This window comes from Uranotaenia lowii, chromosome 3, assembly GCF_029784155.1.
Source record: "Uranotaenia lowii strain MFRU-FL chromosome 3, ASM2978415v1, whole genome shotgun sequence".
Classification (NCBI taxonomy): domain Eukaryota; kingdom Metazoa; phylum Arthropoda; class Insecta; order Diptera; family Culicidae; genus Uranotaenia; species Uranotaenia lowii.
The window spans coordinates 39,342,914-39,370,300 of NC_073693.1; the positions used below are offsets into that span (position 1 = coordinate 39,342,914).

Below are 27,387 nucleotides of genomic sequence, written 5' to 3' on the forward strand. Positions count from 1 at the left end.
AAAATTGTCAAAATTGTCAAAATTGTCAAAATTGTCAAAATTGTCAAAATTGTCAAAATAGTCAAAATTGTCAAAATTGTCAAAATTGCCAAATTTTTAAAATTGTCAAAATTGTCAAAATCGTCAAAATTGTCAAAATTGTCAAAATTGTCAAAATTGTCAAAATTGTCAAAATTGTCAAAATTATCAAAATTGTCAAAATTGTCAAAATTGTCAAAATTGTCAAAATTGTCAAAATTGTCAAAATTGTCAAAATTGTCAAAATTGTCAAAATTGTCAAAATTGTCAAAATTGTCAATATTGTCAAAATTGTCAAATTGTCAAAATTGTCAAAATTGTCAAAATTGTCAAAATTGCCAAATTTTTAAAATTGTCAAAATTGTCAAAATTGTCAAAATTGTCAAAATTGTCAAAATTGTCAAAATTGTCAAAATTGTCAAAATTGTCAAAATTATCAAAATTGTTAAAATTGTCAAAATTGTCAAAATTGTCAAAATTGTCAAAATTGTCAAAGTTGTCAAAATTGTCAAAATTGTCAAAATTGTGAAAATTGTCAAAATTGTCAAAATTGTCAAAATTGTCAAAATTGTCAAAGTTATCAAAATTGTCAAAATTGTGAAAATTGTCAAAATTGTCAAAATTGTCAAAATTGTCAAAATTGTCAAAACTGTCAAAACTGTCAAAATTGTCAAAATTGTCAAAATTGTCAACATTTTCTAAACTGTCAAAATTGTCAAAATTGTCAAAATTGTCAAAATTGTCAAAATTGTCAAAATTGTCAAAATTGTCAAAATTGTCAAAATTGTCAAAATTGTCAAAATTGTCAAAATTGTCAAAATTGTCAAAATTGTCAAAATTGTCAAAATTGTCAAAATTGTCAAAATTGTCAAAATTGTCAAAATTGTCAAAATTGTCAAAATTGTCAAAATTGTCAAAATTGTCAAAATTGTCAAAATTGTCAAAATTGTCAAAATTGTCAAAATTGTCAAAATTGTCAAAATTGTCAAAATTGTCAAAATTGTCAAAATTGTCAAAATTGTCAAAATTGTCAAAATTGTCAAAATTGTCAAAATTGTCAAAATTGTCAAAATTGTCAAAATTGTCAAAATTGTCAAAATTGTCAAAATTGTCAAAATGGTCAAAATTGTCAAAATGGTCAAAATTGTCAAAATTGTCAAAATTGTCAAAATTGTCAAAATTGTCAAAATTGTCAAAATTGTCAAAATTGTCAAATTTTTAAAATTGTCAAAATTGTCAAAATTGTCAAAATTGTCAAAATTGTCAAAATTGTCAAAATTGTCAAAATTGTCAAAATTGTCAAAATTGTCAAAATTGTCAAAATTGTCAAAATTGTCAAAATTGTCAAAATGGTCAAAATTGTCAAAATTGTCAAAATTGTCAAAATTGTCAAAATTGTCAAAATTGTCAAAATTGTCAAAATTGTCAAAACTGTCAAAATTGTCAAAATTGTCAAAATTGTCAAAATTGTCAAAATTGTCAAAATTGTCGAAATTGTCAAAATTGTCAAAATTGTCAAAATTGTCGAAATTGTCAAAATTGTCAAAATTGTCAAAATTGTCAAAATTGTCAAAATTGTCAAAATTGTCAAAATTGTCAAAATTGTCAAAATTATCAAAATTGTCAAAATTGTCAAAATTGTCAAAATTGTCAAAATTGTCAAAATTGTCAAAATTGTCAAAATTGTCAAAATTGCCAAATTTTTAAAATTGTCAAAATTTTCAAAATTGTCAAAATTGTCAATATTGTCAATATTGTCAATATTGTCAAAATTGTCAATATTGTCAAAATTGTCAAAATTTTCAAAATTGTCAAAATTGTCAAAATTGTCAAAATTGTGAAAATTGTCAAAATTGTCAAAATTGTCAAAATTATCAAAATTGTCAAAATTGTGAAAATTGTCAAAATTGTCAAAATTGTCAAAATTGTCAAAATTGTCAAAATTGTCAAAATTGTCAAAATTGTCAAAATTGTCAAAATTGTCAAAATTGTGAAAATTGTCAAAATTGTCAAAATTGTCAAAATTGTCAAAATTTTCAAAATTGTCAAAATTGTCAAAATTGTCAAAATTGTCAAAATTGTCAAAATTGTCAAAATTGTCAAAATTGTCAAAATTGTCAAAATTATCAAAATTATCAAAATTGTCAAAATTGTCAAAATTGTCAAAATGTCAAAATTGTCAAAATTGTCAAAATTGTCAAAATTGTCAAAATTGTCAAAATTGTCAAAATTGTCAAAATTGTCAAAATTGTCAAAATTGTCAAAATTGTTGAAATTGTCAAATTGGTCAAAATTGTCAAAATTGTCAAAACTGTCAAAATTGTCAAAATTGTCAAAATTGTCATAATTGTCAAAATTGTCAAAATTATCAGAAACTGTCAAAATGGTCAAGCTGGTCAAAATTGTAAAAAATTTAAAATTTGTCAAACTTTTTAAAATTGTCAAAATTGCCAAAATTGCTATGATTTTTTTATAAAAAGATCGTGAAACCCTTTTCGAGAGGAAGACTTCTGTTAACAAAACAACAAAAGGCGTTGGTTTCGAAACAGGAACGCCATCTGACGGATTGCCATTGTGCGTGTTTCCTATTGATATTTAAATATGAATTTATCACATACATAATGAACCCATCAAAAACGCTCCTGACATGTGAAACAAAGTCCAGCCCAAAGCCAGCAAGCGCTTTTCGAATGGGACTCGGGTTTTGTATAAATCGAGGGATGTCCGCCGGAAGATGGGAGAAGATAGACCCATACTTACACACTCATACACTCACACACTCATCAACTCAGACACTGTAGTGTGATAATTAATTTTCTCCGTCAGCTGTCAGAAGCGTTGATCCACTTACTTTGGTCGCCGTCATCCCATGCAAACATAAATTCATTCGACTTTGACTTTGATCGCCGCCGCCCGGAGGAGGGAAAATCCCGGTAAGGGTTGAGGGACCATTCAAGCTGGACGGATAAGATGGTTTGCAGAAAAAATGGCCCCGGAGACAGTGATCTACCGATCTGACATAATGGTTTTGGACGAAGAGTAGCGAAGCAAGGAGCAAGACACATTATGAATTAATCGATTAAGTTTTTAGAGATAAGTGCCTATTTATAATTATTTTTTTTTTCAATTATTTTCACTTTAATTGGTGCAATATAGCAAAAGTTCAATTTCCTTCTTTATATAAAGTTTTTTTTTAGTTTCTGAACTAAAGATGGCAAAACCGAGTCTTTTGCCGCAATGCGATTTATTTCGAGGACGGAGAACAAGGTTAAACCCAAGAGTTTGTTCAGGTTACAGTATAATTTATAAACTGGTTTTTGAATCCCAATAACGACTACTCGACCTTTGTGTACCAAAAATCGCCATTTCATTCACGAAATATTGAAAAGTATACAGTCCAGTGAGGATCATTACTTTTTAAGGTCACTCGAAAATAAAACTGCAGCCACGAGACCTAGATTGACTGAGCAAACACAGATAGGAAGCTGGGAAGCCGTTGGAAAACGGAAAACCTTCGCCGAGAAACTATGTCCAATGTCCATACATGAGTTGAGTTGATGATATTATATGTATAACTTTTCTCTTCATTGCATGAATTTTTCACATGCCAACTTCTTCTCGTCGTCGTCGTCCAAACGAACCGTCGAATGAACCGTACGGAACCGGAAATATCCCAACCGAATATTATCATCCCGTGTCCGTCCATCCAACAACTGCAACTATGCAACTTCCTCCGTTTTCCTGGACTGAACCCCCTTCTGAATGTGGAACATACCTTCAACGAGCAGAGTCGAACCAAGGGAGATCCGGGACCGAAAGGCGAAAGGGGCGAAAGCATACGAGGGGTAAGTCGGACTTTTTTTTATTTTTAACTTTTTGTATATTCTTCACTTTTGAGCTGTGAGATTTCAGTTGAGCTTCCCGTCGTTGTTCCGGTTATTGTTTATCTTCCGTAATTGCTGCTTCCTGTTGTGCTGCTCCTCCTATGACCAGCCAGCAGCAGAGGGTATTATGACAGCTTGACAGATATTTTAAATTAATTGATAGCTACATCGTTGTGTTCCGCTTTCCCGGGGATGCTCCGGAATGTCAATTTATGGTATCGGAAGAGTTTCTGCCGCCCCCTGTTCTGTGAGATAGTAGCACACGAGCAGATTATGCTGCCATGGAAATCCCTGGAAGCTAAATCGATTATCAAGTACTGGGGATGGAATTTTATTTTTATGCGACCAATTATGATCGTTGACAATTTCGAAAAATGTAAAGTTATCAATTGGCTATGGAAAGAGCATATTTGTCGTATATTTTTAGACCATTTTCCTCACACCTATCACTCTAGCAGAACGAATTTTAATTTCCCTTGTCATGAAAACATAGACATCATTGGCCAACTCCCCATATTTCTCATTGCCTGCACCAAATTATAAAAAATCTCTCCTTTTTATCCTATTGAACTTTTTCAAAATTCTTCCAAATAGGGTACTATTTTCTCGTACACAATCACCATCTCAACCTCTGGTCCATCGAGACCCATAAAATATCCATTTTAATAAACCAGATCTGTTCCACATGCTAGTTTCCTCGCATCAACTGTGCCAAACGTCACCGTTCGTCATCATACGGGGCAAAAAAAAAACAATTGATGGTGTCCCAACTAGAAAATTTTCCATTATTAGCATTCCAGCAAGCCAGCCAGCCAGCCAGCTAGCTAGCTAGCAAACGGTAACCCTCAGACCCCGGGGGAGTTTGGAGAAGTTCCACTGTGCACGTCTCCGGGACATCCTCCCCCAATCCAATTCGTTAAAATTTTCAACTGGCATATTTGCACTTTGTCTTCACTTTTTGTGCCATGGACGCTGATGATGCACACATCAAAATGATGCTGCATGGGACCGGAATCCTTGTAGGAAAAGTGCAACCGCGAAAACTTGGTGCTCTACAGCAGCTATAGCTACAACAGCAGCTATAGCTACAACAGCAGCTAAGCGAGATGTTTGTTGCTCTAATCTTCGTGCTTAGCTTTTGCCCTATTTTAGGGGTTTCTAAATTTGTTTGGCTTGCTTAGTTAGCTCTTCTCGTTCTTAGATGGTGTGGTGGATGTTCTGCTGGAGCGTGAACACCCGAAAACTGATGGATACCATAGAGAGGTCCTATTATGGTCCTAAAAATACTCTTATGCCCTAATGTTGACTTAATCCGAATAAATTTGTCTTTCTTTTATAGTATTTTAAACATGTTGATACTTACGGTTTTGGCAGAGGAAATCTGCCGCTCCGTCGGCGAAACCAAAACAGTTTGTTTTGGTTCCGCATGCTTTGAGTCAATTCGCAATTGAAACAATAGCGGTGATGATTGATGATGACAGCTGATGATGGTAAACACGGTACAAATGTTTACATCATCACACTGTGAAACCAAACAACTCAATTTAGGTTCGTGGTAACTCACCAGTGTTGCCAGATATTCTGAGTGGTTAGCTCAGAATATCACACTAAAATAAGATAACTAATAAGTGAGGATATTACTTCAGGGAATAATGTAAATAGTTATCGCTTATGTTATAAGTAGTTATTTAAGGACTTGACGAACGAAACGAATAAAGATTAACTCTATTCCACCACTTTTAGAGTTAGTTAGAGAGGGGTACTCTCAAGATTCGAACTTGCGGTTAGCAAGTGTGCCAGCCAGCAGCCAGAGGACCACCAGCCAGAAGAACCCGCCAGCGTTGAGACGACCCAGCCCAGATGGACCAGCCAGAGAACCACCAGGCAGCGAGATGGCCCAGGCCAGCCAGGAGGTGCCACCAGCGGTCGAGCCCGGGAAGGTTCGCAGGTCGAGAGAGTTACTCTCGATGCCGTCAAGAGCCACGCTGCGGTTAGTCCACCTGGAGGAACACCCTGGAGGAGTTGGTTGAAGCTGCTAGCCGAGAGGGTTACTCTCATGCTCTGGCTGTGCGCTCCTGTTAGCATGCTCGAGCACAGCTGGAAGCAATTTCTAGATTCCTGGAGGAGGTGGTTTGGGCTATGGTTAGTTGCCAGCGACTTTAACCACCCCATGCTGCTGAACCTTAAGGTTTCTCGAAATCATCGAGAAACGGCGTTGATGACCAAGAGAGGTTGTTCTTCTAGGGTTAGCAGAACACAGGCTGCTAGAAGTTCACCAGAATCAACGTAAGGTTCGATTTGTCATCGATTCTGGTGCCACTCAACACATGGTGCGAGATCAGAGCCTGTTGGTTGATGTCAAGACTCTGGAAGAGCCATATGTCATCAACACAGCTAAAACTGGCGAGTGTTTGAGAGCCAAGCGAACTGGAACCATGCATCTGAGCAGTGTAATTGGGAAGTCCAATTTTCCAATTATACTGTACAATGTACTTGTGATTCCAGAGCTCGACGAAAACCTTCTTTCGGTCAGAAAGTGCACCGAGAACGGGAAAAGGGTTACTTTTCTCGGAAAGCAAGTCCAGTTTGAGTATTTAGGGGAGGTTTTTGCCCAAGGAAAATCCTGAACGGACTTGTTTTGGAGCCCTAAAATCAGGCGGAAAGCCTTGCTTGGAAGTCAGCCGGCAGTTAAACAATGGCATATGCGACTTGGACATCTTGGCGTTGGAGCGTTGCAGCGAATGGTGCGTTACAATATGGTGGAGGGTATCTGCCATATTCCAGCCAAGGTGGAGAAACATGCTGCCTGCGAAAGCTGTATAGCAGGTAGACAAGCAGCCAACACAACGTCGAGCTGCCTAGGTCGGGTAGACCATTAGAGCTTGTGCACTCGGACGTGTGTGGGTATATGGAGGTGCCAACGTTTGACGGATTCCGTTATTTCGTCACGTTCATTGACGACTATACCCACTTCATGACCGTCTGCTCAAGTAACTGTGCAAGCTGCGATGCGACAACGGGCGCGAATACGTTAGTAACGAGTTTCAAAGACATTGTTCTGAGAAAGGAGTTCAGATGATATTCACGGTCCCGTATACTCTGCAGCAGAACGGCGTCAGCGAGCGAGCGAATCGTACACTGATGGAGAAGGCCAGAGCGATGATCCATGGTAGCGGATTGTCGAAGACGATGTGGGGCGAAGCTGTTTTGTGCGCTGCGTACCTCACAAACAGATCACCAACAAGAGGTCTTGTGGTCAACAAGACTCCTTTCGAGATGTGGTACGGTCGGAGGCCAAAGCTTAGCAACCTGCGCATTTTCGGTTATCCAGCGTACGCACAGGTTCCCAAGGAAAAGCGGCAGAAGCTTGATCCGAAATCGAAACGTCTGGTATTCGTGGGTTACGCGAATAACGGATATCGGCTTTGGAATGGTTCGAGCCAATCCATCGAGATTCACCGGAATGTGGTCTTCGACGAAATCAGCGTTTTGGAGCCAGTGCGTGGCGGTGCTGCGCCAGAGGAGGGCATCAAGAAGCCTGTCGAAGAACCACCAGAGACCTTCACATTTGAGCGTTTAGCTGATGTGTATGAGCCAGAACAACAGCCCACATTTGATCAGCCCATCGAAGTGCGTGCACCTGAAAACACATTTGAGCGGTCAGCCGATGTGCCAACAACAGAACACACATCTGAGCGGTTAGCCAATGTGCCTGCTGATCCCGAACACACTGTGGTTAACAGTGTGGTTGTTGACGATCACGGCGAGAGCGACTACGAGAGCAGCGAGGAATTCCCGGACAAAGACGATGATGATCAAGATTCCGTCACCCCTGAACCGGCCCTGAGACGAAGACAGCGAACAAGAGGGACTACACAGCGCTACGTGGCTAACGTAGCCGCTGTTGTTGATGAGGAGCTACCTCAGAATATCACTGAGCTGAAGCGCCGGGACGATTGGGATTCCTGGAAGGTCGCCATCGACAAGGAGATGACAGCCCTGAAGGAGAACAAGACTTGGGAAGCGGTTAGCTTGCCTCCGGGTCACAGGAAACCAATCCTGTCCAAATGGGTGTTCACCGTGAAGGACGATGGTCACTACAAGGCTCGATTGGTCGCGAAATAATGTTCCCAAAGACCAGGATTGGATTACTGGGAAACCTATGCACCGGTCGTCAAGATGGAGAGCGTTCGGACCGTCTTGGCGTTGGCGAACGAATACGACATGGTCGTTCTTCAGATGGACGTAAAACCTGTATTCTTGAATGGAAATTTAGAAGAGGTTATCTTCATGCAGTTGCCAAACGATGACGTCGACAAATCGAAGGTCGTTCGATTACAGAAAAGCCTGTACGGCTTGAAGCAAGCGGGTCGTGCTTGGAACTAGCGATTCAACGACGAGATAAGAAAGCTTGGTTTCTATCCGTTGAAGAGTGACTGCTGCGTTTACCGATCCTGCAAGCGAGGAGTCACCCTCATCCTGTACGTGGATGACATCCTGATTGCCGGAAAAGACATTTCAGAGGTTATCGGGATCAAGACCGAGCTTGGAAGGCTATTCCAGATGAAGGATCTCCTGGAAGTCAAGACTTTCTTAGGGATGACCATCAAGCGAGAATTCCCGAATAGCGTCATCGAGATTTCGCAATCAAGATACGTCGAGAAGGTTCTGCAACGATTTGGTATGGCTGATTGTAAACCCGTAGGCACACCGCTTGACACAAACGTTCGCTGGACGAAGCTGAACGATGGTGAGGTTATCACCGAACAACCATTCAAGGAATTGATCGGTTGTCTACAATATCTGGCGACATCTTCGAGACCAGATATTTATGCTGCGGTTAGCGCACTGAGCAAGTAGCAGGCCAGCCCGGCGGATAGGCACTGGCAAGGCCTGAAGCGTATTCTGCGATACCTTCGAGGTACGACCGATACGGCGTTAGTATTCCGCAGAAACGCGAAATCGGAACCACTCATCGGATATGCTGATGCAGATTTTGCCAACGACTCCGATGACCGAAGATCTGTATCAGGCTACGCTTACATGATCTTCGAAAATCTTATTTCTTGGTCAACGAAACGTCAGCAGACGGTCAGTCTGTCATCGACCGAAGCTGAGATAGGAGCCCTTTGCCATGCGGTCAAGGAAGGTTTGTGGTTAACAAACTTCCTTGGTGAATTGGGTGTGGTTTCCTTTCACGTTAATGGAGGACAATATCCCATGCATCCAGTATCTGGAAGAGGCGCGGACTCATCAGCGGATGAAGCATCTGGATGTGAAGTATGCTTTCATCAAAGACATCATAAGAAGCGGTCAGCTATCTTTGCGACACATCTCCACTGAGGATCAGCCAGCTGATGCGTTCACGAAGGCGTTACCAAGGGCGAGGCACGCGAAGCTGTTCAGCATTCTCAATCTGCGAATTGAGGGGAGATGTTGATACTTACGGTTTCGGCAGAGGAAATCTACCGCTCCGTCGGAAGATGTTCATCTAAAAATCTGCAAGAACTATAAGTATTTGAAAATCCGTACACAGGGTGGGGTAAAAGTACGACCTAAAAGGCCCATTTACACTTCTCGTGAAAATGAATGTGAAAAATATTATTTCATCAATAAATCAATATTGTGACAAAACTAGCCTTCGTAACCGCGTAAAATCGATGGGGAATAGTTAAAAAAAAATCCAGTTGGACTCGTTCCTTAATACCTTAAAGAACTATTTTCATTCCGATTCCCCCGTCACCGAATCGAAAAACAGTTGTTAGAAGAAGGTTTTAAGGACCGAGTACGGCTGGAATTTAATCTTTCAACCATTCCCCAACGATTCCACCATGTTATTCATGCTAGCTGTGTCGCGTTTTTGAGTTATTGAGAAAATAAGATTTATTCAAGTTCATTTTTACTTGAACTGTAAACTGGACGTATATGCAATTCGGTTTTAAAAAATTGCAGATGTTTTTTTTTAATCATAAACATCATTTGGTTTCTTTGACTTTTCACTCTTCTAAAAAATTGCAAAAATAGTCAAACAAAGGATTTTTAAGTGAAATACCAAAATGCTATCGAAACGTACTTTAAATCTACCTCTGAGGCAATGTTAGAATAACGTGGGGTAAAATAAGACCATTAAAAATTTAGCTTTTTTACAGGAAGTCAAGTTAAAAAAAATATTTTTTAAATCAATTTTTGCTTTCTGCAACAGATTCTGTGTTGCTTCTGGTACAAATTCTATACATAATGCAGTTCCCATCGTGTTTGAGGTTTTCACACGAGAAGGTGTTTGCGAAAATAAAAATAATTGCAGATGAAAAAAAAAGTTGTTATGTATTACCAGGTTATCAGAAACTGGTTCAGAAAATAAAAAGTCCTAAAAATACTCGTAACTTTTGACAGCTTTTCTGTATTTAAGTGTTTCATTAACGTTTGAAATTGTCAAGAATTCATCTATCCGACAATGTATAGATACGTTGGGGTCCAATGAAAGTTTTGACTGCTATCTCAGATCTTCCGGTAGAAAAAAAATCGAAATTGAAAAAAACGACATCCAATTTTGGCTTTGCTTAGCTGTATTTCATTTCTCAATGAACCGATTTTCAAAACTCTTAATTTTAATTTTTTGTCGTTAATTTGATCATTATTTTCATAGAACATACTTGGTCTGTCAAAATTCCCAATAATTCAGTAGATTGGAATGATGATAAAGATGTTTGAAATGTGTGCTTCGGTTCATATTGACCCGAACTGCTTTGGAGGGTTGAAGATGATGTCTGTGTAATGGCTTTATTAACAGTTTGAAATATTTTAAAATCAATGAAAAATAAGAACTGAGTAAATTGAGGATGGGAACCTGGAACGGATTTTATGATTGATTTATAATCATTGTACTTTTTTTTAAATAAAACAAATTATTTTGGAAGAATATACTCTCACATAAGTCGGCCTTTTGAACAAACTGGTTCTAGTTGAAATTTGAGAAAAAAAAATGTTATTTTTAAATTTAAAAAATATATTTCTGTCTTTTGAAGTTAAATAAAAAATTATTTAAAATTTGACGTGTTTCCAGAGCAGATTTTTTTTATTTTAAAATAATTTGCAAACTTGAAAATGTAGTCGTATTGTCAAAGTTTATCATATTTCAGAAACAGAATTCAAGTTACGACTAGTTGAGGTTTCGGTAAAAAAAAAATATTGAAACTTGCTTAATTTAGAATTGGAACAGAAACAATTGCCTGTACTTCCGTTATTTATTATTGAATTCCAGATGTTCAAACAAATGTAGCATTTTCTTCATATTTTTAAGAAAAAATACGGATAAAATTATTCGTCACGGTTTCGAAGGAATTCTCAAACTTTTCATGTAACACGGCTCATTAAGCGGCGCATACTTCTTCGTCTATCGTTTTATCTATCTTATTCCTCCAGGTCTTCATCTGATTGATGTCTTTGGCAACCTTTCCGTTTGCCTTGAGTCTCCTCTTCATGATTTCCCAGTATTTCTAAATAAGGCAGAACTGGGGGCAGTTGGGTGAGTTAAGGTTTTTTGGAACAAACTGGACCCCTTTCTTTGCATACCATTCTGGAACGACTTGAACTGTAATGACAGCTTGTCAAATCAGGTCAAAACATCACGGGATGGTCGTGAGATCGAATCAACGGCGAAATTCAACTTTGGAAACACTCTTTTTGATATAATTTGGACGCCATTTTCTTATTTGTAACAAAAACTATTGTTTTTTTTTTGCCTTAGCTGCAATTGCCCTGCCAAATAATACATTTTCGTGCCATGCTGTATTTATGTGCAATTTCAGCTTTTGAGCTAACCTAGATGCAAACCACAATGGATTTTCCAAAAATCTGTGCAGAATTTTTTCCCTTCTTTCAACTTCTATGATGATTGTTTGCAAAGTACAGTCGATTCGCGGAATGTCAAAAATAAATACGTGAAGCTGACAAAATTTCCGACACGTGGGTGTCAAGAACTTTCATATCCATCCAACAGGAGCGTCACTATATGAGCAAAAGTTGAATGAATGAAGCAAGCTTTGTTTCGATTATGTGGTGAATTTGCTCGGTAATTTAAAAAAAAAAAGTCAATAGTTCACTATGATCTTATTGTATTCCTGAGGCTTTCCAAACTCCTCAAAACTTTCAACGTCCCCAATACGGTAGAAATCACCTTTAATACCAATGAATGGTAAGCTATGATCATTTAGTATCCGGGCACTTTATTTTGGTGATAGCTGCGTTAATAGAGCTCGGATATGCAAAAATTTAGTAGCGTTGTGTTGGTTATGAAAAGGACTATCTTGCCTATTTTTGATAGATTTTTAAGTTTACGTGTGTATGAGATATTTACCATGCAAAAAGACATGATAAAAATAATTTTGCACAAATTTGCTCCTTTTGCGCATTTTGTGCCTCGAAAATTCTTCATTGTTGACTCGAAAGCTCATGAACTGTTGATTTTTTCTGATTTTTTTTCGTACCAAATGGTTATTAAGTATAAGGAGCCACTCTAGGATCCCCACGAAGTTCAAATCAACTATCGGAGTGCAACTCTTGATCTTAAATATGGTGAAAAGTTTATGGTTATTTGGGATAACTGAATGAAGACTCCCTACATAATGTAAAAAATCCATTTCCGGCAGAGGCAAAAGTTTTGCCTAACTAGTAGACACCAAGTAAATAACTAAAAATGATCAGATCCAAAGATTGCAATCTGTGCATCCGGTTTTTACGCAATATGACAGATGTGTTCTGATGGACAAAAAAATTTATGTTAAAACCGGATTTAAGAGATCAATTTCTTCGAGATACCAACTCATGAAAAGGTTCCAACCAGATTCCAATTGCTTTTTCTAGGTGAGTTTGTGTAAAATATCATGATTTTGCAAAGGTTTTGGTTCTATGGTAAAAAAAATAAATCAAAACATGACTGAAAAAAGTGTGCAAAGATAAAAAAGAGATTTTATGAAAAAGTTAGAGTATTTCTTGAAATCATTGATAAACATTTCTTTTTATATTTTTAGTTTAAATTTCATATTAACACCTTCATTTCCTCCATAGAAAGTTTTTCGATCAAATGAATAGTTTTTAAAATACACACGTTTGTAACTGCCTGGATACTAAATGATCATAGCCTTATGAAGTTAGCAAAAGACAATTGGAAAACATTTCAGAATATGTGATGGAACCATTGATGGAAAATTAAAATATTGTACAATTTTTAAGATTATTTTTTATTGTTTTTTTAAATAACTTTATGATGAGATTTCTTATATTTATTTTATCGAATTTTTTTGATGTAGGCTAAGATACATTTTTTCCAAATGGTTGACAAAAATTCATATGGTAAATTTGGGTAAAGCTTCGCGGGCCACAAAAAGTCAGTCAAGGGCCACATGTGGCCCGCGGGCTTTGGTTTGGCCACCCAAGTTTAGTTGATACTATTTTGCACTTAAAACGTGAACTTTTTTAAAGGGTTCAGATTTTTTTTATACTTGCGATTCAATACTTAATATTGGGTTCTCTGTTTATAGTTTACTTCACAATAATTTAGTCTCATCATACATTTTAAGTTGGTTCGGACATCCGACATCTTGAATCTGTATATCAATAGTACTGTGGACAATGTACAGACCCTATTTACTAAGTCATAATGTTGAATAAGTAGTTCTAAACAGAACATTAAACTCTTAAAAACAGCTTAGAAAAAAATACTTAGACACTTTAACCCACACTGCACAAATTTTGAAATGGAAAAGAAAAAATCACAAATTCATCCATCCTTGAAATTATGCGCTGAAAAGCATTTTCCGACGCGAGCTTCCATCGAAAAGGCTAAAGAAAACTATTCAACCATACAGCCTGATGTAAACGGGCGATGATGCTTCTACTGATTATTCAACTCGTGATGACGGCGATAATAATGATAATACTGATGATGGTGATGACGATAGGATAAAGACGGCTGAAATGGAGCGGAACGCTTTCCATGCATTATTAATAAAGTACAAGTTTTCGAGCCAAGGCTCCTTTTAAATCTTGTCAAATAGTTTAGGGAGATGCTGCTGGCCCCGGTTGAAGATGGCGCTAGGAGGATGCAAAACCCCATCATCCAGAACAAGAACGCTGCTGCTAGTTTGGCCTGTCTTCTGCTGGATGAATCTCGATGGCGTGAACTGGAAAATGCAAATTTAAGCTGCTCCAGCTAGTGCTGAGAGCACTGCGTCGTCGTTGAAGATGCACCGCGTGATCCTGAAGTGGTTTGAAGTGGAATGAAGGAGGCAGGGAGAGTATCCATGATTTGCTATATTCTAATCCCTCGGAACATTGGTAGTTTTAATTTATGGATGACTGATACGTGGATGAAAATTTAAATGAAAACGGCATTCGTTAGGGGCATTGCATTGGGATGGCTCGTAAGTTAGAAGGTTTATTCAAGATAATAAACTACACATTTCGAGGAGATTTTGTTGAGCTCTGAAAAGAGACTCAAATTGAATTCATTTTTAAATATCTACATTTTTAAAGCAGATATAATAATTCGCATCATGGCCGTGCGAACGGGGGAGTGGTAGGCTAGAGGTTAAATCCCCCCTTCCATAAAAGTTTTTCTAGTTCAAATTTTCAGTTCAAAAAATGATTTTTTTACATTTCATTTATTTGAAACAGCTCAAACCATATGGTTTTACGGAACCGGAAGACTATTATTTTTTTTGTACAACAGTTGCTTAAGTTTAATTAAATGAAATTTTTTAACATTGTTGTCCATTTATTCCCTTTAAGGATTCAAGTAATGAGTTCATCGTTCATTATTCAAAACTACGATAGACAAAATAGAAAAAGGAGAAAGAGGAAAGGGATACTTAAACGCGGAGATCGGTAGATTTAAGATAAAGGTATAATTCTAACATATAGTCTAGGTCTACCACAGCCAACACATCCTTCACTGGAACATTAGGTGGTTTACCTCGGGCCCGAAGGGAATCAATCAAATTCACTGTAACGATAAGATGGTCCTCACAAGACCAAACAATATGCTCGATGTCATGGTAACCCTGACCACAACGACACAAATTGCTGCCAGCAATATCAAAACGATAGAGTACCGCGTCTACGAAATAATGATTGACATGAGACAGGAAAATGTTTTAATGCAATGTTCCGAAAATCAATCAAAATAAACACTCAGGATGCGTTTCCTGTTGGATACATTCTGATTGTAGGTATAATGGGATAGCGCCTCTCGCAACTGCTTCGCCAGACTGGTATGCAATCTCGATCAGCGCTCTACTCAGCAATGCCAACCGAGTCCCATCATTCAGAATCATCGGGTTTGCAAACATCGCATATCAGAGATGAGTGAGATACCAACTGATCCATTCTGAATGTCACTCACTCAGTATCCGCCTGGCTGATTAGAAATTGAAAAGACGGCGGAAGTGACCATCTTTCTATCATAAACACAACTACAGTTTGATTTTATTCTTACTGTAGTAAAAAAAGCTGTAAAATCAAATAAATTTATTAATTGGCTATGTTTAAAATCAAACAATATTTGCAAATGATCGGTTACATGTATCACTCGCTCACTGCCTGAACCATTCACTCCTGATCCTAGCCCAACATGATTCGCCGTATGCATCGCTCAATGGTGAGATTCCAATTTTATGATAGTGCTGCACTGTTTTGACAGCAAACATCGTGCGAGGTGATCTGTATTTTAGCGATGAATAGAACGATCGATGATCGGATAATTCCTGTAGCAATCAATAACAAAACCCGATCGCTGTACGTTCAGTTGCGAAGTGCAATCAACAACATTCATTGAAAATGAGTGATTTTCGGAACATTGTTTTAATGTTTTAATAAAATCACGACATCACAGTGGTCCAAAATGCGAAAAACGTGATCGTTGCTTATAACTTTTTTAGGTCACATTTTAGCATATCGGTTTCTCGGAGAAGTTTGTCAGTAAATTCAGCTCTATAATAAAAAACTATTATTTTTCTGATCCCCCTACAAGTGAGATAAAATTTCTAACTTCTCTGTTATAGGTTTTAGCTCTTTAATGTCTTCGATAAACTTGTTAAAAATCAAATTTTCTACAACTTTGTCTCAGATTCCAAGTTTCTAAAACAATTATTATCCGAGATATCGGCCAAATAAGAAACTTAACCTCTAAAAATCAGTTTTTTAATAATAACTTTTTTCAGTAAATTTTAAGTTCAATAAAATATTCCACAAAGTTGTTTGTCTTACTAAAATACACCACTTTATTAAACATTTCAAGTTTGTTAAATGTGATACTGCAGAGCTATGTTAAAAAGATTACCGAAAATAGGGCTTTTTCACGCCTTATTTTACAAACACCGGGCAACATCGGGCAGCCCGCTTTAGATTCAAAATAAAGTCGAAGATTTCGTCTACAAGATGCAGGTACAATCGTAAGTATCCACTTGTATCCAAGCGAGATACATCAGTTTTACTTTTCCATGTTTGCATTAAAAACAACGATTTCTATGAAAGCACATACAGCGCATTCTACTAGGTACGTGTGTTTTCTTTTAGCTTTTCCCTGCGCGATGTCAGAAGCAAAGGTTTGGAAGTACAGGTTATTGTGTGTTCAATTGAAATAGATATCCTCTACAAGCTGGAGATGCTAATAATACAAATGCGCTGCCAAACCTTTGCTTCTTACATCGCGCAGGGAAAAGCTAGAAGAAAACACACGTACCTAGTAGAATGCGCTGTATGTGCTTTCATAGAAATCGTTGTTTTTAATGCAAACATGGAAAAGTAAAACTGATGTATCTCGCTTGGATACAAGTGGATACTGACGATTGTACCTGCATCTTGTAGACGAAATCTTCGACATTATTTTGAATCTAAAGCGGGCTGCCCGATGTTGCCCGGTGTTTGTAAAATAAGGCGTGAAAAAGCCCTATTTTCGGTAATCTTTTTAACATAGCTCTGCAGTATCACATTTAACAAACTTGAAATGTTTAATAAAGTGGTGTATTTTAGTAAGACAAACAACTTTGTGGAATATTTTATTGAACTTAAAATTTACTGAAAAAAGTTATTATTAAAAAACTGATTTTTAGAGGTTAAGTTTCTTATTTGGCCGATATCTCGGATAATAATTGTTTTAGAAACTTGGAATCTGAGACAAAGTTGTAGAAAATTTGATTTTTAACAAGTTTATCGAAGACATCAATGAGCTAAAACCTATAACAGAGAAGTTAGAAATTTTATCTCACTTGTAGGGGGATTAATCAGAAAAATAATAGTTTTTTATTATAGAGCTGAACTTACTGACAAACTTGGCCTAAAAAAGTTATAAGCAACGATCACGTTTTTCGCATTTTGGACCACTGTGGCATAGGTCCAATTCATTGAACCATGGTTACCGTGGGAACCATGGCTAACCTTAGGGATAATCAAGTGAAGCCACCGACCCAACTCGTCTTCGTTCCATTTTCGCTGCCAGTTGACGAGTGCGTTTCTACGTACCAACAAGTAAAATTCGCTGAAGACTATTTGACGCTGATAAATTACACCTTCAACTGCACACACCTTTGCTAACGAGTCGGCCTTTTCATTGCCCACTATTGAGCAATGTGACGGCACCCAAACAAAAGTGATGGAAAAGCAGAGTCTAGATAAAGTACTCAATGATACCCGTATTTTCTCAAGGAAGTACGGCGAGTGTTTCCCAAGTCTTGATGAGCGAATAGCCGGAACAGAGCTGAGACTATCTGTAACAATCATTTACTGTCCAATAGGTCGTGCTGCTATACTATTTTTTATTAGATGATCACCCTGGTGGTAAATCTTCTACGGATTGCATACCAAGGCACGGCGAGCCACCGCGCTCCCCAGTTTGCTACTCTGGGTCCATGGGTGCAATTGGTTACTCAAGATACTTTGTACCCCTAACCATAAAGTCCACCTGGGGCCTCTGGCCATAATTCCCATCCGGACCTCCACCGAAGGGTGTACCCATGATGGGAGACCATGCTCTCGCAAAGCGCTCCACACCAATACCGTTTGATTCGTTCTATACCAGCAATGTTCTTCCCCTCTACTATCACGATTCGTGACTTACGGGTTGGCAGTCCGTTCGCCGCTACTCGTGACTCGGGTCCCACATTCGGCCTCTTGTCTCAATTCGAGACGCCACGACGCGCCTCTCCTCGTGACTCGAGACCCTCTCACGTTCATCCTCTTGACAAAATTTGAGACGTCTTTACCCGCCTCTCCTCGTGTCTTGAGGGCCTTCAATCAATCCGTCTCTTGACCCAATTCGAGACGAGAACAACTCGCCTCTCCTCGGGTCTGGAGATATCCACACACCTAACCTGTTCTCCGTCTCGACTCTTCGAGACTCATCCTGAGGCTCATCCACTGGGCGCCCGTAGTGAGTCGGTCATATCCGCGAATCGGGGCTAGGACCACCCGACGCGCGAATTCGACCAACACCCGCTCGAACATTGGTCGTCTCGCATATCGGGGTCGCGAATACCCGATACACGTTACGACCCCTCCCTCTTGCAACTGAGCACTGGTACCAAGGTACCTAGTCGCACTACGTTTGTGCCACACTCGGCACGCAGCTCGTCGGCGGGCGGACTGCACCAAGTGTGACGTGTAGTTCTCTTGGCCGTACGCCTACAGGTGACAAGCCTGTAGACACGTTTCCACTCTGCACCCCAAGGAGGTGGAACTACTTCGCAGAGCAATGCTGCAATACTGTCAAGTGCCCAATGTTTAGCTGCTAACTTAGTGATATACAATGAGCATGGATACTGAAGTTTGTAGGAAGCGCTTCAACTTTGTTTTAAAACACCAAACCCAGAGCAATTCATGACCTCAGAGATAATGAATTAAACCTATCTTTCAGTGGGAGAGAAGACAACGATATTGGATACGCTCGAGTTTGTTGAGGTGTGTTTCGGCAGCTGATTGGAAACAGAAACTGCCATACTACATCACTGAGAGAATAGTTGTTCGGTACAATTTGATAAGATCTTCAGGGTGGGCTCCTCACCAGGTGCCGGTAATTGAACGAAGGAAGTTTATCCTTCTCTGGCATTTTCCTTTCAGATACTCAATGCAATTTCTCCTGGTACAAAAAAAAATTATCATTGATTAAAAATAATTGTATCCATAAAAATGTTCAAGAATAAGTGTCGACAAACACGTAAAAAATGGCTGGTCTTCTACCTACCTACCTAAGGGTCTGGCGTCGATTGACCGACGCATAGGGCTGCGAGAGAGATGTTGAAATCGCGAGTTTACATACTCACACTTTGCTCTTCTTTGCAGAACGCTTTTATTTCGATAAACTCAAACTGCAATGATGCTGTCGACAGGGTTGCCAACATTATTTTTCAAAAATCAGGGAACTGGCGGAATAAAAATCAGGCAACGTTAAAGTAACGGAAATATCGCTCGAAGTGGTGATCTTTTTTCGGTCATCGCTTCACATTTTCACTCTAATATGTGTTTTGAGCCTACTTGGTTGAATAATTCTATCCATTTAAATCATTTTTTTAAATAAGAATTAACGGGAATCTTTCGATTGCTTTGATTCAGCAACATTTTCACTTTTTCACTTCAGCTATGGTACCTACTAGAGTTCCTTCTTACCTATTTTTCATGACATGCTCAAAAATCAGGCATATTTTAAAAAATCAAGGAAATTCAATAGCTTATCAGGTTGTCAGGCAGAGCCTCGAAAAATCAGGCAATGCCTGAAAAATCAGGCACATTGGCATCTCTGACTGTCGATAATTCAACTCAAAAAGCATCAGGAAGTACATAAGCTTCGGGTAAACTCGGCAAGAGTAAACAGCAGTCGGAGGAAACATCAGTGAATCAGAGAAGCAAACGTACAGTTCTACGAATTCAAAATTTAAAAAGTTTTCGTTCGGCAGCCGAACACATCAATTGGACAACGCATTGGGGCGTGACTAAAAGTGGTAGATACAAGAGAACGGGAAATGAGCGAGAGGGTGGTGCGAGGTATTGTTTGCTCAGTTTTTCGGACAACAAACGTTCGCGCGCATTTTGTGTTCGTTAAACATCGTTCTGTTGTTTCGTTGCGTTATTTTATTTCTGCGATGCTTTGAAACATCAATGCAGAACTTTTTTCCCTTTTTTTGTGTGCATTGACGTAATTATTGGAACGACGATAAAATCAATCTGCGCATAGCAAGTTAAACTCGGAAGAAATCAGCCGAATAATTCTTTCCGAAGCGAGTTTCCGCACCTCTGCTCTCTGCAAATCTCGTTTTCATCTCTTTGCAGCGTGTGCCCAATTGATCTCCATTTACGGTCCCGAATCTCGATTTCTAGCGCCGAGATCCAGTTGCCAGGCCACCAAGCGCGGATAATATTCCGTAAATATTTACAAAAACTTACAGTTTTCGCGTCGTCACCGCATATATGCACCATGTTTCGCACCCGTACAACAGAACGGATTTGACGGTTGAGTTGAAGATTCGGATTTTTGTTCGTAAAGAGATCTGGCAAGATAGTAAAGAGATGTTTCGGAGAATCGCACTCGCAAATCGGGGGTTTCTGATCCGGGGTTCGATGTCTTTCTTGGTACCACCATCAGGCGTAATCTGGCTTCCAAGATACTGGACGCACTCCACTTTCTCAAACTGTTGCCCAGCCACCATGAATCTGGAGGGGTTTCCTGTGTTGACCTCCATCGACTTGGTCTTTCCGACATTGCCTTTGAGGCCTGCTGCATTGGAGCTTTGGGCGAGGTCGTCGAGTTTGCTCTGCATATCCGGCTGTGTTTGGGCGAGCAAAACAATAATGTCAGCAAGATCGTTCAGTTGCTCCATTGTTGAAGGATTCCACGGCAATCCTCGTTTCGGTACAGAGTCGATCGATCCAGTCAGAATCCCACCCATTACGATTAGAAAAAGTAGCGATGATAAGATACATCCCTGCCTCTCTCCAGCAGTTACCGGGATTGGCTCAGACAAGACACCAACGTGCAAGACCTTGCACGAAAAGCCTCGTATTGTGCTTCGATGAGATGGACTAGTTTCTCTGGGACCCCTCGTCGTCTAAGAGCAGCCCAGATGTTTTCGTGGTTCAGTCGGTCAAATACTTTTTAGAAATCAACAAACACCAGCAGAAGGGAGTCCTGGGATTCGTTGTTTTGTTCCAGTATGATTCGTAGCGTTGTGATGTGGTCTACACATGATTGTCCGGATCGGAATCCAGCTTGCTGCCGTCGAAATGTAGCGTCAGTCTTCTCCAGGATCCTGTTCGGGATCACTTTGCAGAGTACTTTGAGAGTTGTACAGAACAAAGTTATGCCTCGCCAGTTACCGCACTCTATCAGGTCTCCTTTCTTCGGGACCTTTACGAGGATACCCTGCATCCAGTCGGCCGGGAATGTTGCAGTATCCCAGATGTCAGCGAAAAGACGGTGCAACATTTGTGCTGACAGGGCAGAGTCGGCTTTCAGCATTTCAGCAGGGATGCAATCGATCCCATGTGCTTTATTGGATTTCATGACCTTGATTGCCGCTTCTATTTCAGCCAGCGAGGGCGCTTTCGAGTTGACGCTCTTCGAGCTGCGGGTTCTGTTGGCCATTGCTATTTGTAACTCGGAAAAGTTGTTCAAAATGCTCAGTCCAACGCTTGAGCTGATCTGTTCGATCTGTCAGCAGCTGACCTGCTCGGTCTTTCAGCGGCATTCTTGCATTAATCCTTGCACCATTAAGGCGGCGAGAAATATCATATAATAATCGGATATCTCCAATGGCGGCGGCTCTTTCTCCCTCTTTGGCTAGGGAGTTTGTCCAGGCTCTCTTGTCTCGTCTACAAGCTCGTTTAACTGCCTTTTCCAGCTCCGCATATCGTAAGCGGGCGGCTGCTTTGGCTGACCCGGTACATGCCTGCTCAATTCTGACTTTCGCCTTTCTCCGATCATCGACCATCCTCCAAGTTTCATCCGACATCCATTCACTTCTTCTTCCACAAACTTCACCGAGAGTACCATGGCTCGTCGTGATAAAGGCATTCTTGATTCTACACCACTGTTCTTCGACTGTTCCGTCTGTCGGCAGTTCAAGGCTCGAGATTCAAACTGTTCAACGTATGCCCTTTTCACCTCTGGATTCTCTAACCGGCGGACGTCATATCGACATCCGACTTTCTCCTCTCGCCTTTGAACACGCGCAACTGTAATCCGTATCTCGCCAAGGACGAGGTGGTGGTCAAAAGCAATATCTGCTCCGTTTATTACGGACATCCAGAAGGCTCCTTTTCCATTGTCGACTGATACAGATGTGGTCAATTTGATTTTCTGTGCGACCATCTCGGGATACCTAAGGGACCTTATTTGCTGGTCGATGGGGGAATAGCGATCCACCGATCACCATGTTGTTGTTGCCACAAAATTCGTTAAACAGCTCTCTGTTTTCACTCATTTGTCATAGGCCATGGCGCCTCATGATGCGCTCAAAGTCCTGATTATCGGAGCCAATCTTTGCGTTGAAGTCGCCTTAGTAGATTTAACAGTCACCCTTTGGAATTTTCTTGACCACGCTGTTCAATTGACTGTAAAACTGCTCTTTCTCAAGCAAATCGAAAACGTCATTTGGCGCATAACACTAGACTATTGTAAGGTTTCTAACCCATGTTCTGAATCTGGCTACGATTATTCTTTCGTTTATCGGTTCCCATCTTATGAAGGCTGTATGGGGAAAAATCAAGTCTTATCACTCTCCCCTATAATGAAAGTTGGTAAATCAAAGTTGGATAATGGAAATTGCTTTCTTTCAATTAAACTCGAATATGACGAAAAGTTCATCGACCGAATGTGAAAAATTAGCATCGCATCAAAAACGCGATAAATACTGCTTCACCAGTCAAGCTCCATTAGCGTTGGATGCTTTTCTCTCTTGCTAATGAAAAAGGCAAGTCAATTGAAAGGATAAGTCCCCGAATGAAATGCCACACTGGATAAATGTAAAGGAAAATCGCAATTTCCATAAATGAACGGGGTGTAGAGGAAAAACCGTTTTCATACAAAGCACTCCTGCTTCGGCTTACTTTATGAAGGAACTAGGACAAGCGTGTTGACTTCACTAAAGCTAAAGAACCAGAAATCTCCACCCCAAAACAATTTCACAAGCTGCGTATCCGTTGTATTTTTTTCTGTGTTTTCGTACGGTTCTCAGCTATTTAGCACAACGCTATTTTCCTGCAGCAATGGGTACAAGGATGGATATTTTCAGACACATGCATACACCCACTCTCGCCCAGCATCCTTGTTGCATCCGAGAGATCTCTGGTGGGGCACATGGTTGCACTTTCAGAATTCCTCCCCCCATTCCCATTCATAGGTAAGTGGGTGAGGTGCAAAGTCAGAGAGATGGCCGGCGAGCGTAGCACTTCACGTGTTTTTTTTTACCCATTCCTGACTTCTTTCGAAATTTCTGAATAAGAGAGATGGTTACCTACGAAGCAAAGGGGCGAAACTTGAGTCCTTGGCTTGGTTTGCTTTCGGCTTTCTTCACTCCTGAACAAGCGCAAAATTTATGACCTGTAAAGTGTTCAAGATTTAAGGACCACCGCACCATGAATCAATGGATACGTCAAGCTTCGTCGAAAGAAAGAAAGATGTTGGGCGAGGGAGAAAGTAGTTTCGGGGAGGACAGAGTCGGATTCGGACTTCAAGTTTTCTTGGAGAAAAATCACAAAAATGACAAAAATGACAAAAATGACAAAAATTGCAAAAATGACAAAAATGACAAAAATGACAAAAATGACAAAAATGACAAAAATGACAAAAATGACAAAAATGACAAAAATGACAAAAATGACAAGAATGACAAAAATGACAAAAATGACAAAAATGACAAAAATGACAAAAATGACAAAAATGACAAAAATGACAAAAATGACAAAAATGACAAAAATGACAAAAATGACAAAAATGACAAAAATGACAAAAATGACAAAAATGACAAAAATGACAAAAATGACAAAAATGACAAAAATGACAAAAATGACAAAAATGACAAAAATGACAAAAATGACAAAAATGACAAAAATGACAAAAATGACAAAAATGACAAAAATGACAAAAATGACAAAAATGACAAAAATGACAAAAATGACAAAAATGACAAAAATGACAAAAATGACAAAAATGACAAAAATGACAAAAATGACAAAAATGACAAAAATGACAAAAATGACAAAAATGACAAAAATGACAAAAATGACAAAAATGACAAAAATGACAAAAATGACAAAAATGACAAAAATGACAAAAATGACAAAAATGACAAAAATGACAAAAATGACAAAAATGACAAAAATGACAAAAATGACAAAAATGACAAAAATGACAAAAATGACAAAAATGACAAAAATGACAAAAATGACAAAAATGACAAAAATGACAAAAATGACAAAAATGACAAAAATGACAAAAATGACAAAAATGACAAAAATGACAAAAATGACAAAAATGACAAAAATGACAAAAATGACAAAAATGACAAAAATGACAAAAATGACAAAAATGACAAAAATGACAAAAATGACAAAAATGACAAAAATGACAAAAATGACAAAAATGACAAAAATGACAAAAATGACAAAAATGACAAAAATGACAAAAATGACAAAAATGACAAAAATGACAAAAATGACAAAAATGACAAAAATGACAAAAATGACAAAAATGACAAAAATGACAAAAATGACAAAAATGACAAAAATGACAAAAATGACAAAAATGACAAAAATGACAAAAATGACAAAAATGACAAAAATGACAAAAATGACAAAAATGACAAAAAATGACAAAAATGACAAAAATGACAAAAATGACAAAAATGACAAAAATGACAAAAATGACAAAAATGACAAAAATGACAAAAATGACAAAAATGACAAAAATGACAAAAATGACAAAAATGACAAAAATGACAAAAATGACAAAAATGACAAAAATTACAAAAATGACAAAAATGACAAAAATGACAAAAATGACAAAAATGACAAAAATGAAAAAAATTATAAAAATGACAAAAATGACAATAATGAAAAAAATGATAAAAATGACAAAAATGACAAAAATGACAAAAATGACAAAAATGACAAAAATGACAAAAATGACAAAAATGACAAAAATGACAAAAATGACAAAAATGACAAAAATGACAAAAATGACAAAAATGACAAAAATGACAAAAATGACAAAAATGACAAAAATGACAAAAATGACAAAAATGACAAAAATGACAAAAATGACAAAAATGACAAAAATGACAAAAATGACAAAAATGACAAAAATGACAAAAATGACAAAAATGACAAAAATGACAAAAATGACAAAAATGACAAAAATGACAAAAATGACAAAAATGACAAAAATGACAAAAATGACAAAAATGACAAAAATGACAAAAATGACAAAAATGACAAAAATGACAAAAATGACAAAAATGACAAAAATGACAAAAATGACAAAAATGACAAAAATGACAAAAATGACAAAAATGACAAAAATGACAAAAATGACAAAAATGACAAAAATGACAAGAATGACAAAAATTACAAAAATGACAAAAATAACAAAAATGACAAAAATGACAAAAATGACAAAAATGACAAAAATGACAAAAATGACAAAAATGACAAAAATGACAAAAATAACAAAAATGACAAAAATGACAAAAATGACAAAAATGACAAAAATGACAAAAATGACAAAAATGACAAAAATGACAAAAATGACAAAAATGACAAAAATGACAAAAATAACAAAAATGACAAAAATGACAAAAATGACAAAAATGACAAAAATGACAAAAATGACAAAAATGACAAATATGACAAAAATGACAAAAATGACAAAAATGACAAAAATGACAAAAATGACAAAAATGATAAAAATGACAAAAATGACAAAAATGACAAAAATGACAAAAATGACAAAAATGACAAAAATGACAAAAATGACAAAAATGACAAAAATGACAAAAATGACAAAAATGACAAAAATGACAAAAATGACAAAAATGACAAAAATGACAAAAATGACAAAAATGACAAAAATGACAAAAATGACAAAAATGACAAAAATGACAAAAATGACAAAAATGACAAAAATGACAAAAATGACAAAAATGACAAAAATGACAAAAATGACAAAAATGACAAAAATAACAAAAATGACAAAAATGACAAAAATGACAAAAATGACAAAAATGACAAAAATGACAAAAATAACAAAAATGACAAAAATGACAAAAATGAAAAAAATTATAAAAATGACAAAAATGACAATAATGAAAAAAATGATAAAAATGACAAAAATGACAAAAATGACAAAAATGACAAAAATGACAAAAATGACAAAAATGACAAAAATGACAAAAATGACAAAAATGACAAAAATGACAAAAATGACAAAAATGACAAAAATGACAAAAATGACAAAAATGACAAAAATGACAAAAATGACAAAAATGACAAAAATGACAAAAATGACAAAAATGACAAAAATAACAAAAATGACAAAAATGACAAAAATGACAAAAATGACAAAAATGACAAAAATGACAAAAATGACAAAAATGACAAAAATGACAAAAATGACAAAAATGACAAAAATGACAAAAATGACAAAAATGACAAAAATGACAAAAATGACAAAAATGACAAAAATGACAAAAATGACAAAAATGACAAAAATGACAAAAATGACAAAAATGACAAAAATAACAAAAATGACAAAAATGACAAAAATGACAAAAATGACAAAAATGACAAAAATGACAAAAATGACAAAAATGACAAAAATGACAAAAATGACAAAAATGACAAAAATGACAAAAATGACAAAAATGATAAAAATGACAAAAATGACAAAAATGACAAAAATGACAAAAATGACAAAAATGACAAAAATGACAAAAATGACAAAAATGACAAAAATGACAAAAATGACAAAAATGACAAAAATGACAAAAATGACAAAAATGACAAAAATGACAAAAATGACAAAAATGACAAAAATGACAAAAATGACAAAAATGACAAAAATGACAAAAATGACAAAAATGACAAAAATGACAAAAATGACAAAAATGACAAAAATGACAAAACTGACAAAAATGACAAAAATGACAAAAATGACAAAAATGACAAAAATGACAAAAATGACATAAATGACAAAAATGACAAAAATGACAAAAATGACAAAAATGACAAAAATGACAAAAATGACAAAAATGACAAAAATGACAAAAATGACAAAAATGACAAAAATGACAAAAATGACAAAAATGACAAAAATGACAAAAATGACAAAAATGACAAAAATGACAAAAATGACAAAAATGACAAAAATGACAAAAATGACAAAAATGACAAAAATGACAAAAATGACAAAAATGACAAAAATGACAAAAATGACAAAAATGAC

At 37.1% G+C, this 27,387-nt stretch overlaps 1 protein-coding gene across 14 annotated transcripts in view; it reads left to right on the top strand.

The window, feature by feature from the left end:
• LOC129754131 (collagen alpha-1(XVIII) chain) overlaps window positions 1–27,387 on the top strand; it is an 875,414-nt gene that overhangs the window by 673,251 nt on the left and 174,776 nt on the right. For all 14 annotated transcript variants that reach the window (XM_055750000.1, XM_055749999.1, XM_055750002.1 and 11 more), the window contains one exon: window positions 3,807–3,863. In XM_055750000.1, coding sequence (XP_055605975.1) covers window positions 3,807–3,863 — 57 coding nt within the window. The remainder of the gene's footprint in view (window positions 1–3,806; window positions 3,864–27,387) is intronic.